Source organism: Limanda limanda, chromosome 11 (genome assembly GCF_963576545.1).
Source record: "Limanda limanda chromosome 11, fLimLim1.1, whole genome shotgun sequence".
Taxonomy (NCBI): domain Eukaryota; kingdom Metazoa; phylum Chordata; class Actinopteri; order Pleuronectiformes; family Pleuronectidae; genus Limanda; species Limanda limanda.
Genome location: NC_083646.1, coordinates 27,333,761 through 27,351,672, shown reverse-complemented (window position 1 = coordinate 27,351,672; position 17,912 = coordinate 27,333,761). Strand labels below are relative to the sequence as shown.

The following is a 17,912-nucleotide window of genomic DNA, read 5'->3' as shown; positions in this document are numbered from 1 at the left end:
ATTTACTCCATCCTCTCTGTTTTGGGGGTCTTTTTTAATTCTGTAGTTTATTCTGTCCATCTCCAGGATACCAGTCTTGTCTGTTTGGCTGTCTAAACATTTTTTTAAAATGAAGGTATGGTTAGTTCCTGTATTTATTTGTTTTCTAACTGCAATTCTTATACTTTCTTCTTTTTCTTGTCTAATTTGAAATATTCTCCTAGTCAACGTTAAAAGTGGTTGAAGTTTTTTATCTGGGGAGAAAAATAGATGGTTTGGGTAAAATTCTTTCAGCCCAGTTTCTCGACCTGTCAGATTGACCTGATGTGCCAGACTTTGTTTGCATGTTTGCCTCCTGATGAATAATTCAGCTAACTCTTGAGTATTTGAAGCAGCATGGTACCACATAAGGACACATGGTCTGTTCAGAGCTCTGAACACTGGAGAGAGGTCTCACTCTGAGCCTTTTTCTGGATACCATGAGTAAAATAAACCTGATGTAACACTTCCTTTTGCTACAAATACAGAATATCTATTTGGCAGAACAACAATCTAATGCTAAAATGTGTGTTATTGTGATGTGTTTTATAGAATAAGTGAGATTATTTCAGTATGCACAACTTTTGGAACTATGGTAACAGCTTGTCATCTCTGCTTCAGATGGTACACGAGAGCAGCTATAGGATATATGGCATGCGCGTTTTACGCTCCAGAGTGATCATCCTGTCAGACATGAGCCATCTTTCCTCCAGGTCCCCTCTCTGCTGTTAAATAAATGAAACTCGCACCTTTCCCCTGACATCACATCATACTACCATCCTCCATGCCCGCTGTCCAAACAGCGGCCGAGGGGTTGGCCCTTCGCCGGCGCGGTTGGCCAATCGGAGGATAGCGTGAGCTCTGCTCACCACCGCGTCGCTCCTGATTTGCGGGTTGAGCTTCTCATTAGCATAAATGATTCAGCTGCAGCAGTAACATCATCCCTCTGACTGAGATCAAGTTATGATGAGTTTCCAAAGGTGACTCTTTGTTTAGGGCCGGCTTCTGTTGTGCAGAACCTGAGAAACTAATGAAGAATATTTATTGATGATTTAATTAGCCCGAACCCTTTTTTTTACCAGCCTAGAAACCCTGTGTCTCAGCTGTGCACTGTCTTAGATTAGATTGTTTTAAATCCTACAAGATGTGGACTTTCCTGGGAATAGCGAGCCTCACGTACCTGTACAAAAAGTCGGACACCGTTTTGAGTGTGGCCCACAAAGAGGTGTTGGTGGCCGCAGCCCTGCTGGTAACAGTGGGTCTGCTGCTCTCATACATCACCTACTTCCGCCAGCACAAGCTCCGACTCTCTCAGGTTGTGTGTTCGCCTCTGAGCCTCCTCTCCTTTGTGCCTTTCGTCAACCACTTCATCCCCCAGGCTCCTGCACAGAGCAGCGGCAAGACCGAGGACAGCTGCAGGAAGGTAGGACTCTTCAGATGGACTCAGTGCTGTGGACAGGGGAGGACACAGGCGGAGAATACAGCACAACCGTTTTCCTTTTAGTTTAAAGTCTTTTATTATTTCCATTCAGCTGTTGTGATTTAAGAGAACATATTTCCTCTATGGTAACCTAAAAACAAGTGCTGCTGATAGATGCACTGTATGAATGTGTGTGTGTGAATGGCGAACTGTACTGTAAAGTGCTTTGAGTGGTTATCAATACTAGAAAAGTGCGATATAAATACCAATTACCATTCTTAATTTATTATTATCTAATATTTATGTGTGTTTGTATGTTCAAGGACTGCAGCTGAAACCGAGGGACATATTTGATTTGGCCTTCCTTTACATCAAAGCTTCAAACATACTTTTACCACATGCCATGACCCAGTTCTAGTTTTTATTATTGTACCATGTTGTCATGCTGGAAATTCTGTCTGTGTTTTTATTCGTATTTTATATTAATTATTTAATCGTGTTTCTATTAGTTTTTATGTTATCTGTTAATGTATTTTTATTTGTGAAGCATTTTGTCACTTTGTTTTGAGAAATGCTATACAAATTAAGATAGTATCATTTATTATTATTATTATAATTATAATTATTTGATGACAAGTTTTAATAAAGGTAGACAGTGGAAAATTAGTTCAGTTCAGTCTGTACTTTGCTCTGTGCTGAGGCTCTCCCCCCTCCTTTGCTTCCAGAGCCGGAGAACAAGGAAGCGAGCAGATGTAGAGGTCTCTTCCACAGAGAGCGCCGCCTCAGCCAGTGGCTCCTCAGTGACCCTGGAGCCAGATGTGCTGATCGTTGGGGCCGGGGTCCTGGGCTCAGCGATGGCGGCTGTCCTGGCCCGGGACGGGAGGAAGGTGACGGTGGTGGAGAGGGACCTGAAGGAGCCTGACAGGATAGTTGGGGAGCTGCTGCAACCTGGAGGATACAAGGCTCTCAAAGACCTGGGCCTGGAAGGTCAGTGATAGAAGTGACCTGTGCTCAGCTCTTTTTGCACGTGCCGGTGGATATAGGCCCTGATAACTGTGCTCCTACACAAACATATGTCTGTGTTTGCTTTGAATGTCACTGATTTGAGGTGACAGGTCTGAGCTGGAAAAGGTGACATCACACATCTCTTTGCACCAATCAGACACAGCAATATTTCAACGAGAATGTGGTGACACTTGTTTTGCTCTTTGCCACAAAATAACATCTGACATACAATAGTCCTGACAAAGTAGCTCAGATGGATATTTGTTTTAAAATGAAATAACATCTACATACCTTGTTCTGCTCATTCAGTCCCAAATATATATAATGTGTTCCAGAAATACTCAACACTCACCTGCTTCAAATGAACAGTATGTACTTTGTGAGTCATTCACTATTTTACCTTATTAAAAGTGTCAGTTGCAATTCTTTTTTCGAACCTCACATCAGGAAGAACTCTCTTCTGGACTTAATTAATAAACCCGTCTAATTTTCTTTGTAAATAATTCAATTAAACACTTTGTATAGTGCTAAATCAAAAGAGACATGATTTCGTGGCACTTTACACAGTAAATCATCCAAATAACAAATTGATCCAGCTTCACCAAAACAATAATTCTTGAGCAGATGATCTATGATCTATTTGGGTGTGATTCACAAAGTCACTAAAATGTTTCCAAAATGCCTTTTGGGACTTTAGGTGATTAGTTTTCTTTAATACTTCATTAATATTCCTGCTATAGAGCGATATTACTTCTTTCCCACGATTTTAGTATTCATTATACCAAACATGTTTCAGACAATTTTTTTATTGTCTGAAACATGAAATTGAGAGGCCAGAGTTTCTAAAGATATCAGATACTACAGTATGTGTGTGTGCTTGTCTTTCTATAGTTATGTGGGCCAAAGGACATTGTGAGGCTTGTTTTCATATCCCTTTTGCTACTGAATGCAGAGTCATTCTTAGGGATGCTCTTTCAGGGGCGACTTGATTGGAGGTTTCAGGGTTAAAGTGGGGCATTTAGTGATATGTTTAACAATAGTGTACACAGGGAATGCATTGTGTCAATGAGTGTTCATGGCCACTGAGCACTCATGGGTGGGTGTGACGGATGTTGCGGCTGGTGTGATCCCATTGCAGGCTTGTTGTTATAAATAAACAACATCACTCACTCACATCCCTTACATATTGTATTACAATAATCCACTTTATATTGACAGTAGTATCTACTCATAAAGGTTAAAACCATTTTTGGTATCAGATACCATAAATGGAAACAGGAAGCACCACAGGTGGTAATGGCCAGAGGAAAAGAGCTGTTCTCTGTACTTTAAAGAAGAGAAAATCTTAATTTAGCAGTTTTAGAAAAAAGAAACCTGTCTCCGCGATTATAACATTACAAAAAGAACCAATCAGATTTTAAATTTGATGATACACCGTTATAAAGGACCAATTAAATACAACTTTGGACAAAGATGGATGGAGACTCCTTTCCTTACCTTCAGTCTGTCCGGACAGGCTCAGGTGGATTTCGGGAGCTTTCTGATAGAACCTAATAAACTCTGTTGCAACGGACTTTGGACGACTCAGTGGTTGTTCTTCTATGGAACAGCAGCACTCGGACACAGTGTTGGAGCAGGACTCCCAGCCCTAAGTCACTGCGACCCAGCAGGCTCATCTCTAGTACTTCGTAATATGTCAATGAACAGTTGCAACAAGCTGATAGGGAATATTTCTGTGGTTGGGAATTAAGGGAATTTTCCAACTTAAAATCGAATAATGATAAAAAACTGACCTTTAAACTGAGCAATATTTACAGGCTACAGCACTTTAACCTCTCCAGCCACAGCAGTAGCTTGTTATTTTTCATGTATCAGCATTATACCACACACCCTGTATGTGCACGGCACAGACTGAATGAATAATGAAGGAGGCTCTGAAACAGAAACCTGTTGCATGTGTTTGGCCTCAGGTTCAGTGGAGGGCCTGGATGCCCATCTGGTGAACGGCTATGTGATCCATGACATGGCCAGCAGCACAGAGGTGGAGATCCCCTACCCGCAGGAGGAGGAGAGCATCCAGTGTGGACGTGCTTTCCATCACGGTCGATTCATCATGGGCCTGAGGAGAGTAGCCTTGGCCGAGCCAAAGTGAGTGGAGTTATGGAAAGAAGTGGTTTGTGTGCTAACGGGCTAATGGCATGACACTGCTTCTGACTGCACTTGGGGCTACAGGGAAATGGGGTATTATGCCAGCCTGGTCCTTAAATGTTCCTCAGCTGTTTAGACCAATAAAACCAGATGATATGGTTAGTTTGACAAAACTCAAACCCATCTGGAGCTTTCACCTGCACTTTAAATCATCTAGGTTCCTGTGTGATACCATTTCCACATTCAAGAATCATCTTCAATTTAATCCATCACGTTTAGTTTTACTGAGGTGGTTGAGTAGAGAACATTTTAGATTCAGTTTAATATAGAGAGACATTAACCCAGTTTTTCTGTTGAATGTACCACTGAATTTAAAGACAAGTCGCTGGTTAATAGAAAAGCTCTGAATGATATTTACTTGCCCATCAGAATATAGCATTTCTACCATCAGTTGCAAAGATGCTTAATACTGACTCCAATTGCCCTATTGTCCCCCCTAGTGTCACATTTCTAGAAGGCACTGTGAGCAGCTTGCAGGAAGAGAACGGCAGCATAATGGGAGTCCAGTACAAGGATAAAGAAACTGGAGACCTCAAGGTAAGGGCAGAAAACTGTCTGTGCACCCCGCCCCCCCCCCCCCCGTGTTTAATGCACAATGTGTGTGACACTGTGCAAACACTTCTCTGCAGGAAATCCGTGCAGCGCTGACTGTGGTGGCTGATGGCTGCTTCTCCAAGTTCAGGAAGAGCCTGGTCTCTGGGAAAGCTCAAACCTCGTCTCACTTTGTCGGATGCCTCATGAATGTAACTATTTTATATCAGTCGTTTTTCAAGAAAAGAGAAAACGAGTATATGAGGAAATTTGGGCAGATTAATTAAGAATGAAACAGTTTATTTATTCTAATAGAATGTTCATATTTTATTTTATTACAATATTTTTTTATTTAAATATAAATATGTCATTAATTTTGGGAAGAAATGTGTGAAGAGGGAAATACAGAGGCTCCAAATATTGATTAAAACAATGTGTCTACTATCCAATAAATCATCAAGGTTAAACAAACTGGAGTCAGGACAACAGAGGCGAAGTAAAAGTACAAAAAGAAAAAAAAAAATGTGTAAAAGTACAAGTACCACATTAATATTACTACTTGAGAAAAAGTAAATGAGTTGCTTCTAAATTTGCTAAGTATTAAAAGTAAAGTGAGTTGAGGTGAGTGTGGGCACTAGCCTGCTCCATCAGACAATGCATATGCAGTATTTCCTGATATATCTGGAGGAGTAAAAATGAAGAGCACCCGAAAATGAATCTACTTCATTAGAGTACAGATAAAAAAAAGGAAAAAGAAAAAATGTGCTTATGTACAGTAGCATAGTAAATGTTATTTGTCACATCTCATCACTGTCCGTCACTGAGTTACCACTCTGCTTCGTCCCAGGACTGTCCCCAGTTTAAAGCCAACCACGCTGAGCTGGTGCTGGCCAACCCGAGCCCGGTGCTCATCTACCAGATCTCCTCATCACAGACCAGAGTGCTGGTTGACGTCAGGGGGGAGATGCCACGCAACCTCTCAGAGTACATGGCTGAGAAGATACACCCACAGCTGCCAGGTACAGGAAGGATCAGACACAGCTTCATTTTGAAAATGTCTCTGAGCTTGTATTCTTATATATTTATCTATAATGACCTCCTGTAGAGTGATAACTGATCTCAGGGAGTATTGAGGGCATTTGAAGATCATGATTGGAAAGATTTAGTTTTTTTACAACTTTTCATGATGCATTGATGCCAGAGTTAATGCTGGCCTGGAACATAGCCAGACTGTTGCCGATGCTACTGAGGAAGCTGAAGTTGAAGGTTTTGACATTCACGGCGCGCTCCGCTATTCAGCTGAAATATCAGAGCCACACTATCAAAGCCGCAGCTCTGCTAACCTTGACAGGGGTCTAGCCGAAACGCCGTCAGTGGAGTCAGTCACACTGATACATTGATAAATGTACAGTCAGGCAACAAAAGAAAAAAAGGGTCTTTTCCTGTGCATGTGCCTAGTGTGCACCTCTGGGTTCTCATCCACAGAGCCAACTGAGTGATGGACCACCTGTGCTCCTCTCTTTCTCTCCTTCCTTCAGAGCATTTACAGGAGCCTTTCATGGTGGCGCTGCAGAACGATCGACTCAGATCCATGCCTGCCAGCTTCCTCCCGCCCTCCCCTGTCAATAAACCAGGTACTGAAGTGTTATCGACTGAGGTGCTGTGAGAGATGGCCAGAGGGAATCTATTGAACTGACTTCAGCAGGTGTAGAGTGTAGTGCTTTTCTTTAAAAGAGTTGCATCATAATGGACATTATTGTATGATAAAGATTATTGTATGTTAGTCTGTGTTTTAAGTAAAGCCTAATTATTACTGTAAATTCATATTTTTTTTAAGATGTTTAAACATTTAAAAGTACCACAGTAGGCTGAGGGGGTAGAGCGGTTGGCCATTCAAGCAGAATGTTGGCGGCTCGATCCCATTCTGCCCCATCTGTATGCTGAAGTGTCCTTGGGCAATTACCCCTAGTAGATACAAAGTGCTGCCCATACATGCACTGTATGAATGGGTGAATGTAAAACTGTACTGAAAAGCACCTTGAGTAGATATATAAATACAGACCATTTAACATTTTTTAAAGCTGATTCAACATTTAAAAGAAGTTAACTGAGAATTGATTATCCCATTACAAACCTCACATTTGTAAGGTAAATATGAAACTGTGTATTTTGGATGCAAGACAAACAGCCATGTGTCCTTTGCAGGTGTCCTTCTCCTTGGTGACGCATACAACATGAGGCATCCTCTGACGGGAGGAGGGATGAGCGTCGCTCTCAACGATGTTCGCATCTGGAGGGACCTGCTCAACAACATCCCCGACCTGTACGACGACACAGCCATGCTGAAGGTGAACACATGAACAATAAATCATCCCCCTCAGCCTTTTCTTGTCAGGATTATTTGAAACATACTGTTATTGACATATTGTATGATAATAAAAATAAAATAATTCAATCACTCATGAGGGCCATCGAGGCTTCTACTTGTTATTGACAGCAAGTAGAGGCTATATTAAGACACTATGACATCACCAATGCCTTTTCCCGTTATTCCCTCAGCTGTAGGTGAGACTTCAGACCAGTGTGCGATATTAAACTCTGCTCTTTTCCTCCTTCTCAATAGGCAAAGAAAAGATTCCATTGGGAACGCAAGTCATCACATTCTTTTGTGGTGAATGTGTTGGCCCAGGCCCTGTATGAGCTGTTTTCAGCCACTGACAGTGAGTCTCGGCCCACGACTGTTATTATTATACCGAATAAATACAATAAAACAAAAAGAAACTGAAATCATTTCAACAACAGATAATGGTCTTAACGAGTCTCATCATGTTCATGTTGTTGTTTATTTTTGTGTTCACTATAGATTCTCTCTGTGAGCTGAGAAAAGCCTGCTTCCAGTACTTCAAGCTGGGTGGAGAGTGCATTGCTGGACCTATTGGACTTCTCTCAGTGTACGTTTTACATGACGTCCTCCACAACAACACAATTCAAAGAGCAGTCTTTCATTGAGACTTTTCTAATAGGCAGTAGGCTTTACCTTTATTGGAAATGTGATCAATACCACTCTCATATCAATTCGACATAAGGCTACAGGCAGCAGCTGGCCAGCTTAGTAAAGCATGGAAAAATAGATAAATCTAGAATTAGCTTACGTTCACCAACTATACATTCATTGTTTAGTCCCAACAAAAAACAGTATGTAATGAAAAATGATCAGTGCGGTTTAAAGGGAAGTAATGTGCTGGACTATTTGTTGGACTGGGAGCAGTGAGCAGAGAATGTCTCCTATTGTCATTGGGCCAACTAAGATAAGCCTGTTGGATATTTGTAGTAAAGTTCATTCATTCATTCTGTTTATTTTGGTCAAAATATTAAAGTTCCACAAGAAATTTGGGACAAAACTATAATGCAATAGGTGACAGGATATAAATAGAGTTCCCTTTATACACAGAATTAATTTAATTGGAAACCCTAACACTTCTGAAGCTGAGACAAAGACAAGAGAAAACACAAAAAGGACAATACTTTCTCTTTACATATCACATTACATATCAGTTTTGTAATTCATAATAAATATATTTTTAAAGATTTATTGAACCATTAACATGAAAATATCTTCTGATCTCAATAGGCAAGAAAGCAAATAAGCATGTTTCCAAAAATGTCAAGAGGTTAAACTACAAGTATTTTGACGTTGAATGAATAACATCATGATTTTTCCCCCCCACCAGTCTGACACCAAAACCTATGATGCTTATTGGACACTTCTTTGCTGTGGCGATGTATGCAATCTACGTCAACTTCCAGTCGGAGTCGTGGAGCACCAAACCTCGAGCTTTATTCAAGAGTGGGGCCATCCTGTATCGAGCCTGTACGGTCATGTTTCCTCTCATCTACTCTGAATTCAAGTACCTGGTGTACTGAAGAGCATCTGGACTCAGATAGACCAAACCCCATGTCAGGTCTACGGCTTAAGTTGGAAGCAAAATTCAAAATAAGTGTATTATTTGACAATACTTTCTATGTTTGCCTTCCTGCTGAAAAAGGCAACGTTACCATCTCAAACCATGAGGATTTTCTACATACTCCTCTGCCTTACCTTAAACTTAAACGTCTTACTGTGCTTACCTCATGCCTTGTTCCAGTGTAGACATGTCATGCAATTATACCATATTATCTGTGTATGCATTTACCCACAGTCTGCCCTTTATGCTGGAAGATTGTTTCAAACTGTGCATTAGCTCACACTGAATGATTAACATTGAATATTCAGCGCTGTGGAATTATTCCTGCCAAACAGAATTACCATGTGGAGCTTGGCATTCGAGTTTCATAATTCTGCTACACATAAACTTTCCTGCTGTGTGTTTGAAATATCCATTGCTAATGATGGTGACTAATTTGTAATACAAGAATTTCATATTTTAAATCTGAAGCACTTATGATGGGATGTCAAAAAACAGCAAGCTGTTCACGTTGTTTTATATACAACAGTCACACTTCTCTAGTGTTTTCAACATGATTTTGCTTAGCAAAATGACTGCAGCACTTTCTATTCAAACACATTTCTTGTTCCTGTAATGGTAGTTTCCTGCCTTCCTAAGAGTGTTGCTCCTTGTGTACTGTGATAAAATACTTTTTGTTACAATAGTTTGGTCTCCACATTGAAACATCAAAGGTGCAGCTAAATGGGACAAATCTACAATCCCGCAAGCTGAGAAAGATCCCTGTGCTGCATCAGTCCTGTAGAACTCGAGGCTGCACGTCACCTGTGGGACAGTTGGGTTTGACTGGGGCCGGAGTCAGAGGGAACGTTGCTCATGTCAGCAGATGCAGTCAGGTGTCCTTTCTTCTGGACAGGGACAAAGAGCTCCTGGGGTGTCCTGTTCCCCTGGACTTGTGTTGGGCTTGATTGGCCATTAAATAAATCTCAACATAGATTTACAGCCTTTACCAGCAGACTTCTAGAATTATAATTATAATTTAGTAACTAATAACAATATTACGCATCAAATCAAACACAGGGATAACAGAGGAATTTACCAAATCCAATTTTAACACTGGTGAATCACAGTTTACAAATGCAACCATTAGATGGCGCTCACTCACTCCTGAAGCAGCCTGTTTGGACTAAGGCCCAGAATTTCACCCTGCTTGTGACAGCTGATAGCCTGGGTGCCAGACGAATTTAGCCCCGCCCACAACATTTGTTGTTCGGGAAGTTCGGTCTGGAGTCGCTCCGTTGGGGAGAAACTATGCTCGTACAGAAGCTGTACGGACCAATCAAATCGTCAGGGCGGGCTTTATACGATGATTGACAGATGATCTACAGTGACGTAGTCAACCACGTCAGCAAAGAGCGCTGCCTGCCGCTGGAGAGCTGAGACACATTTAGATATATATAGTGTTTATATCTATGAGCTGAAATGTGTCGATGCTGCCATCGAGTCTGTTTCAGAGACATCGACAGCGCATTCATTTTGAAAGAGGAACAGAGGAACGCGATCAAGGCATATGTAGATCGAACAGATGTTTTTGCCGTCCTCCTACGGGATTCATAAAAAGTTTAATTTATCAGCTGGCCCCGATGCTGCAGCCACACAAGCAGTAATATAAATAAAAAGAGAGTGTGTGTGTGGGGCGCTACGCTCCTCAGCACATATGAGACATATGAGACAGGCTTCTTCACGCCGCCGCCGGCCGGGGCTCTCACAAGAAGCCCTGGTCTCCAGCTGCTTCCTGGGGGCTTTGCCTCCGGTGGAGATACGAGCGGCATTTGCAGCATTTCCATTGATTTATTTATAGAGTGAACAAACTCGTGAAACAGACAACTAACAACTATGCGTCGCTTGACATACGTCACATACTACGTTGCTCTGATTGGTTGTTCGCTCAATCCAATTGAGCGAAGAGGCACTTGGTTTCCTGGTTCCGTTGAAACACGCCCCATAATCACAGCCCAATGGAGCGGTCTCAGACTCATATTCTGACTAGAATAATGAGTATGACAACGTCAGGCTAGACAGCTGAGCTTTTACATTGAAATTCAGAAGAATGTAAAGTTGAGGAATTATATCTGGGTTAATTTGAACAAAACATTTGTATGATGAGAGCATGAATCACACTAGAATATATAATCTTAAGGTCTTGTATCACACAGGCTGGAAGTGGACATGACTGAGATCTAATTTGTTCTCTTCACAAACGGGTCAAGCTGTGAAACACATTTAAGAGTTTTCAACAAAAGCAATCTTTGTTATTTTGCACATTTTTCTCACTGGTAAAATCTGGTGCCTACATTACCCACAATGCAACATAAACGCCAGGAGACAATAGTCTCAGATATAAGGGGTCTGGTAAATTCTCTTTTAACTTCAAACAATCCCTGTTTTTTTTTAACTTTTCAAACCAGTCTTCAGGCCAGATTTTTCACAGCTCACTCTGCAGCCACAGGCAGTTTTAAACAACCTTTTCCATATAAAACAAATCACATGATTTATTCAGTAACAAGTATCAATTTACATCTGCCTATATTATTCCATTTCACAATACATTTTTCAAAATGTAAAAGATATTCTACTGAGGACTTGTAAACGTGTAAACAGTCTCTGCTTAACAATGAGATTAACTACCACCTTAGGAGTTTGATGGGACATATTTATATAAACTGAGCATCCCAATAATTGATTTTATTTCCTTTAGCTTGATCATTGTAATGCATTTTTAATTATAAAATATTTTTTTAATATGCCCTCCTGTGGCAAACACTCTAAATTCCATATACACTCTGTGGGCCATTGTCCAACTCTACTGGACATACACTGTGTGCACAATTATTAGGCAAGTGAGTATTTTGACCATATCATCAGTTTTATGCATATTTTTTCAACTGAAAGCTGTATAAACTTGAATTCCTATTGGATTAAGCATATCAGGTGATGTGTATTTATGAAATGAGGGAGTGTGTGGCCTAAGGAGATCAACACCCTATATCAAGGTGTGCATAATTATTAGGCAGCTTCTTTTCCTCAGGCAAAATGGGCCAAAACAGAAATTTTAAAAAGTATTTCAGAGGGATGTAGCACTCTTGAAATTGCTGAGATATTAGGACGTGATCACAGAACCATCAAACGTTTTGTTGCAAATAGTCAACAGGGTCGCATGAAACGTGTCATGCAAATTAATTGGCAAAGATTTGCAAATAATCAAACGTCAAGCTACCAGGAACCCATTATCCTCAAGAACTGTCATGTTCCAGAACTGCAACCTTCCTGGAGTGCCTAGAAGTACAAGGTGTTCAGTGCTCAGAGACATGGCCAAGGTAAGGAAGGCTGAAACCCAACCACCACTGAACGTGAAACATAAGTTGAAACGTCAAGACTGGGCCAAGAAATATCTGAAGACAGATTTTTCAAAGGTTTTATTGACTGATGAGATGAGTGACTCTTGACGGACCAGATGGATGGGCCCGTGGCTGGATGAGTAACGGGCACAGAGCTCCACTTCGACCCAGACGCCAGCAAGGTGGAGGTGGGGTACTAATATGGGCTGGTATTATTTAAGATGAGCTAGTTGGACCTTTTCAAGTTGAAGAAAGGACTATTAATCAATTTCAAACCTTACTGACTAGAAGACAGTTTCTTCAAGCAGTGGTACAGGAAAAAGTCTGCATCATTCAAGAAGACCAAGATTTTTATGCAGGACAATGCTCCATCGCATGCATCGAAATACTCCAGTGCGTGGATAGCAAGTAAATGCCTTAAAGATGAAAGAATAATGACATGGCCCCCTTCCTCACCTGACCTTAACCCTATTGAGAACTTGTGGTCACTTCTTAAACGGGAGATTTACGGTGAAGGAAAACAGTACACCTCTCTGAACAGTGTCTGGGAGACTGTGGTTGCTGCTGCACAAAAAGTTGATTGTTAACAGATCAAGAAACTGACAGAATCCATGAATGGAAGGCTTATTACTGTTATTGAAAGGAAGGGTGGCTATATTGGTCACTGATTTTTTAAATGACTGAAATGTTTATTTGTACATTTTGATTTGTTTATTATTCTCACTTTATCAGATGAATACAATCATGTGAGATGGGAACATTTTCGTTTTTCATTTAGTTGCCCAATAATTCTGCACACATAGATATTCTCCTAGGAAAGCCAATACCTCACTTTTACTTTCTTAAATATTCAGGTTTGAGTTTTATTATCATTTTGGATTGTCAAAGAGCACTGTAGCTGTTCAATAACAAAAGGAATCCTCCCAGAAACAACTTGCCTAATAATTGTGCAGTGTATTGAACAAATAAAGGTTGAAAAAAGCATCACAAACGCAACAATATCCCAGGTTACAACAATTAATTCAGCTTTATTGTTATTTATACATCACTGATACATTGTTTTCTGGTGAAATAATTATCCATATTATTCTTCGTGACTCTCCACAAGGACACAAATACTGGTGTGGAAGACCAGAATGGGGGGAAGAAAGCTCGTCGGGGGAGGGTTACGTACTGTACACACTTCCCTTCACCCGCCATCATCTGCCTGTCAGAGGTCCGTCTGCCTGCATACCTACCTGTACCTGCTGAGACTCACCTGACAGCCATATGAGGAGAGAAACCGAGCCCTTTTGCCACATTCCGCCCTCCCCTCCTACCTCACAGTAATCCTCCTCTTTACACACACAGAGCATTAGGGCCTACCCTTATTGATATTGGTAGAAGCAAGCTTTCTACTGACAGTTAACATCTTAATGATCTAAACAAAAAAAGTACTGTACAGCTACTGCTAAAATAATCTAAGAACCTGGTTTTAACGCTTTTACACCAGATTAAAGTGCTAGAAGCAACCCACCAATCCACACTTTATTATATATATATATATTTATATAGCATTATGTATTTATATATATATATATTTAGGAACAAATCTACTATTTTAACATTAATTTACAAGGTAATATACATTATATTGTAACAGCTGAAATATCAGCACAAATAGATCACTGTCACACTTAACAGCAAAAATATATATGATTATATAGATCCATATATAATCATATATACCAATATATAATTGTCATATAGGCATGTAAAACAGTTAACCACGTCTCAGGCTTTTCAAATGATACCAAGAAAAGCAATTTTGTATCAAGACGTAAAAGCTTTACAAGTTTCTCTCTTGAAAGAGCAACAGGCGGCGGCAAAAGTGCCACGACCTGCAGGTATTTGAGGTCACAGGACAGTTATTTGCATATTCCACAAATCTATTGCAACACGTTACTGTCTACGAACAGTACGGCGAGCGTCCTGCAGGAGGAGCCGCCGTTAGCTGGACTCACACGTACACCCACTGAACAGAACATTACGACGATGGGTGATCTGATTATAGCTATGTGCTTTCAGATGGTGTGCTATGACAGTGAACAACAGGAGGACTACAATACACGATACTCTATAAGTTGAGCCTCAGAAGACAACCCAAAACTGTACTGTAAAAAGACTAGCCCCCAACCCCCTGTAAATATTCTCTCCCCTCTCTGAGTTAAGTGTCATCGTATCCTGCTGCTGATGCGTTTTGTTTATTGATGTTTTTAACACAAATCACAACTTTACTTTGACACTTCACTATCACCAAGAGTAGTGGAATGTTAATCGATTTGTCTCCTTTTTCTCTCCCCTGTAACTGGGTCTCTCTCCGTCAAGGCTGACAGCACAGTGAGTTAACATCCTACTGAATGAACATAGTTCTAGGGGCTTCAAGAGGGTGCTGGGATTCCTTGAGGTTCTTAAAAAGTTCAGATACACCATCTGTAGCAGTAGGGCAGTTTTCTCTTGTGTCGCAGCAGTCCCAAACTTCAGCGGCCATCATCTTCGCCACCTCTCAGGAAAGAGGAGCTCCGATGGTCCTTTTCTCTTCAAGGCCTAGTGGAAGCTTCCCTGTCTCCTTCTCTTCATCTCTCTGATACAACCTAATCTTACAGTCCTTTCACCATCATCATCACTGTTTACACACTCCCCCTGCTCTGCAAAGACATTGCACAAGGCTGTAACAAGATACACACAAAGGTAATTTTTCACAAAGAAAAAAAGCTCCGTAATAACTGCAGTAGTAATGCACAACAAGCATCCGATAGCTGGCTTCCGGCCTGGGGAGCCCTGGTGATGTGCAGTTAGGTTTGGGGCATTGCCATTGTTCTAAAGGAGGAGATCTCCTCACTTTGCCCTTTGCAGGACTTGTTTTTTCCCCTGTGATGCACTGTCCTGTTATTCAAAAGCCCAGATCTCTATGTCCTGCACATAGAAATCCTCCTTTTTAGACAGCATGGGGTTTCCAAATGTTTTACAGGAGTGACTTCTGCCGTGGTAGAGGTCTCCGTCCAGCCACAGGCCAAACTCACCACTGGAAGAGAAGACGACAAGCAGTCATGAATCAGGTCATCTCAGGGTACCAAGGAGTTTAAGTTACCACGTGGTCTACTCCAAACAAGAGCATGCACGGCTGAATTAAATCTACATACTTCTTGTTTGTAGCTGCAAAACCTGTTTTCTTAAATTAAGCTATGCAAGCAGTGATCCCATTTTTAACATTTGCCCATGTTTTCTCCTTCGCAAGGCCGACATACAGAGACAAATAAGCATTCACTCTAATTTTAGAGTCTATAATTAACCTAGCCTCAGTCTGCATGTTTTTGGACAGTGGGAGGAAACTGGAGTAACCGGGGAAAATTCATGCAGACACGGAAAGGACATTCAAACTCCCACTGCACCAACCTACACCCCTTCCATAAACATAGTCTTTGTAAATCACATTTAAATGTTACCACATATGATCCACCTAAGTGACAGAGAAATAAAAACTTGTGTTGCTGTGATACGTTCCACGATTAAAGTGAGAAAACACTTATTTCTATTCCACTTCCGAAGCCGACTCACCTTCCTCCACCAAATGCTAAGGAGTCCATGTCTCCCTTGATGAAGAACATGTTATCACCTGTCCATTTGTACACCTATTGAAGACACAAAAAACATGCATTAGAAAATACTGCAAGACATACTTATTTAACAAAATTTGATATTCCCTGTCCAATAGTCTTTATCCTGAAGAGAACAGAATGCACCCATTTTTTACTTCAGTGGGAGGATCCAGGTTTAACGTGTGATAATTTACAACTTTCAAAACAATGGAAAAGCTCATCAGGCTGCTACACCCACATATTTCTTAACAGATGAATCAGTTCTGTGATAGAGGTCTTCAGACATAGCCCACTAGTTAAAACTAATTCACTCACACTCATATTCACCAATTAATGTGAGCGACCTCTTGTGAATACAGCAGGATTAAGAGCAGAAGTTCACTCTGAGCGAGTAGTCAAGTTGTTGAGGTTTCTAAAATGCATGGATGCAAACTGAAAAAAACTACTTCTGGTGATAAGGGTTGATGTGCTATAAACAAAAACACATGGATTCTGTGGTGGAAATTCATTTCTCCTGCATGCTCCACCCAAACGCCAACTCGCCTCCACACTCTGGAGATTTTCCTATTGTTTTTAAATCGTCTGACTCGGACAATCTCTTGCTGTGTTTGGTGAAGTCTGGAAAAGTATGACATCTATTGAGCAGAAAAGTTTCATGTCTGAAAACGGACTATATGTAGAATAGGTTTGCAGTTCTTGCAACATGTAAACTATTATTGTAGGGTAAATTCTTGTTAGTAGTACAACAAGAAAAATCTGATGTAGAATTGGTGCAGTCCTAATACTTATAAGTGTCCCTGGGCTTCAAATGTTAAGCCTAATGTTACAACACGATAGAGCAGAATCAATAATGAAAGTTACAGAGCACTTAACGCTACTCAGTACAAAAATATAAACAAACAATACTAGTTGCTATAGCTGCTTATTTACTCATCCAACACAAAGCGCAATAATAGCATTTAGGGTTGGTAATGAATATTCGAATATTCTTCATTAAATAAAATCGAATAAAAATCGAATAAAAATCCAAGCCTAATGAATAATCTTTCTAGTCCCGCGCATTATTAGAACAACATCTTCCGGTATCTTGCGGACTGACAGTGAATCGACTGCGCACACGTCTTACCCCAGAACATGTGAATATGTTGATTTTCATGAGCAAGAACACATAGATGTGCCTGTGACAGGTAATCCATGCAGGCAGTTGTTTAATAGCCTGATGTTTGTTAGCCATTTCTCAGAGCCTACAGTAGGCTAGCCTGTAAGGTAGCTATAGCCTACATCTCGCTAATAAGTTGCCATGACTGTCAGTTTAAAACAATGATCTAAGTTGGCATTAAGCCATGTTTTGTTATTATTCTTGTGTATTTGTGTCCAGTCTGATGACCAGTCAACTTTGCTCATAGTTTTACGTTAATTAGCGTAGGCTAAGTTAAAACTCCATTGTCAAATAATTAGGCTGCCGCCAGCGTCGGGAAGTCTGGGAAAAGGATGGATGTTAGTCATTAGACCGTGTTTATTTCTTTTTAAAATTATTTTTGTATGTTATTATTTATTCATTTTTCAAAGGTCTATGCTGTAGCCAGGCAGTGATGCGTTGCAATCGCTATCTGTTAAAATCTGTCGGATGGCATAATGCGCTGAGAAAAGTTAAACTTGACTACAAAATGGCGTATTTCCTTAATGAAGCTATTTTTGAGAAATATCAGTCCTGTTGTTTGCGTGTTTGACCTTAATGCGTTTGGGGGTG

General features: G+C 40.6%; 2 protein-coding genes across 4 annotated transcripts in view; one reads left to right on the top strand and one right to left on the bottom strand.

Moving 5' to 3' along the window:
• Positions 1 to 956: 956 nt before the first annotated feature.
• sqlea (squalene epoxidase a) lies at positions 957 to 9,832 on the top strand. The gene is made up of 11 exons (XM_061080676.1): positions 957 to 1,441; positions 2,164 to 2,425; positions 4,414 to 4,591; positions 5,092 to 5,188; positions 5,281 to 5,394; positions 6,030 to 6,201; positions 6,721 to 6,816; positions 7,388 to 7,530; positions 7,806 to 7,902; positions 8,046 to 8,133; positions 8,914 to 9,832. Exons 1-11 carry the CDS (start codon positions 1,163 to 1,165, stop codon positions 9,104 to 9,106), a joined length of 1,719 nt encoding a protein of 572 aa, XP_060936659.1. The 5' UTR covers positions 957 to 1,162; the 3' UTR covers positions 9,107 to 9,832.
• Positions 9,833 to 13,525: 3,693 nt separating this feature from the next.
• Positions 13,526 to 17,912, bottom strand: part of oxr1a (oxidation resistance 1a) — a 71,079-nt gene continuing 66,692 nt past the window's right edge. For all 3 annotated transcript variants that reach the window (XM_061081044.1, XM_061081045.1, XM_061081046.1), the window contains 2 exons: positions 16,122 to 16,195; positions 13,526 to 15,588 (listed from right to left, as the gene is read on the bottom strand). In XM_061081044.1, the coding sequence (XP_060937027.1) occupies positions 15,453 to 15,588; positions 16,122 to 16,195 (210 nt within the window). In that variant the 3' untranslated portion in view covers positions 13,526 to 15,452. The remainder of the gene's footprint in view (positions 15,589 to 16,121; positions 16,196 to 17,912) is intronic.

What these genes read in the sequence shown, in the direction of transcription:
- sqlea (XM_061080676.1), top strand. Translation starts at nt 1,163, where the DNA reads ATGTGGACTTTCCTGGGAATAGCGAGCCTCACGTACCTGTACAAAAAG. An exon ending in CCGAGGACAGCTGCAGGAAG is followed by an intron (nt 1,442 to 2,163) that starts GTAGGACTCTTC and finishes CTTTGCTTCCAG; the next exon opens with AGCCGGAGAACAAGGAAGCG. An exon ending in CTCCCCTGTCAATAAACCAG is followed by an intron (nt 6,817 to 7,387) that starts GTACTGAAGTGT and finishes TGTCCTTTGCAG; the next exon opens with GTGTCCTTCTCCTTGGTGAC.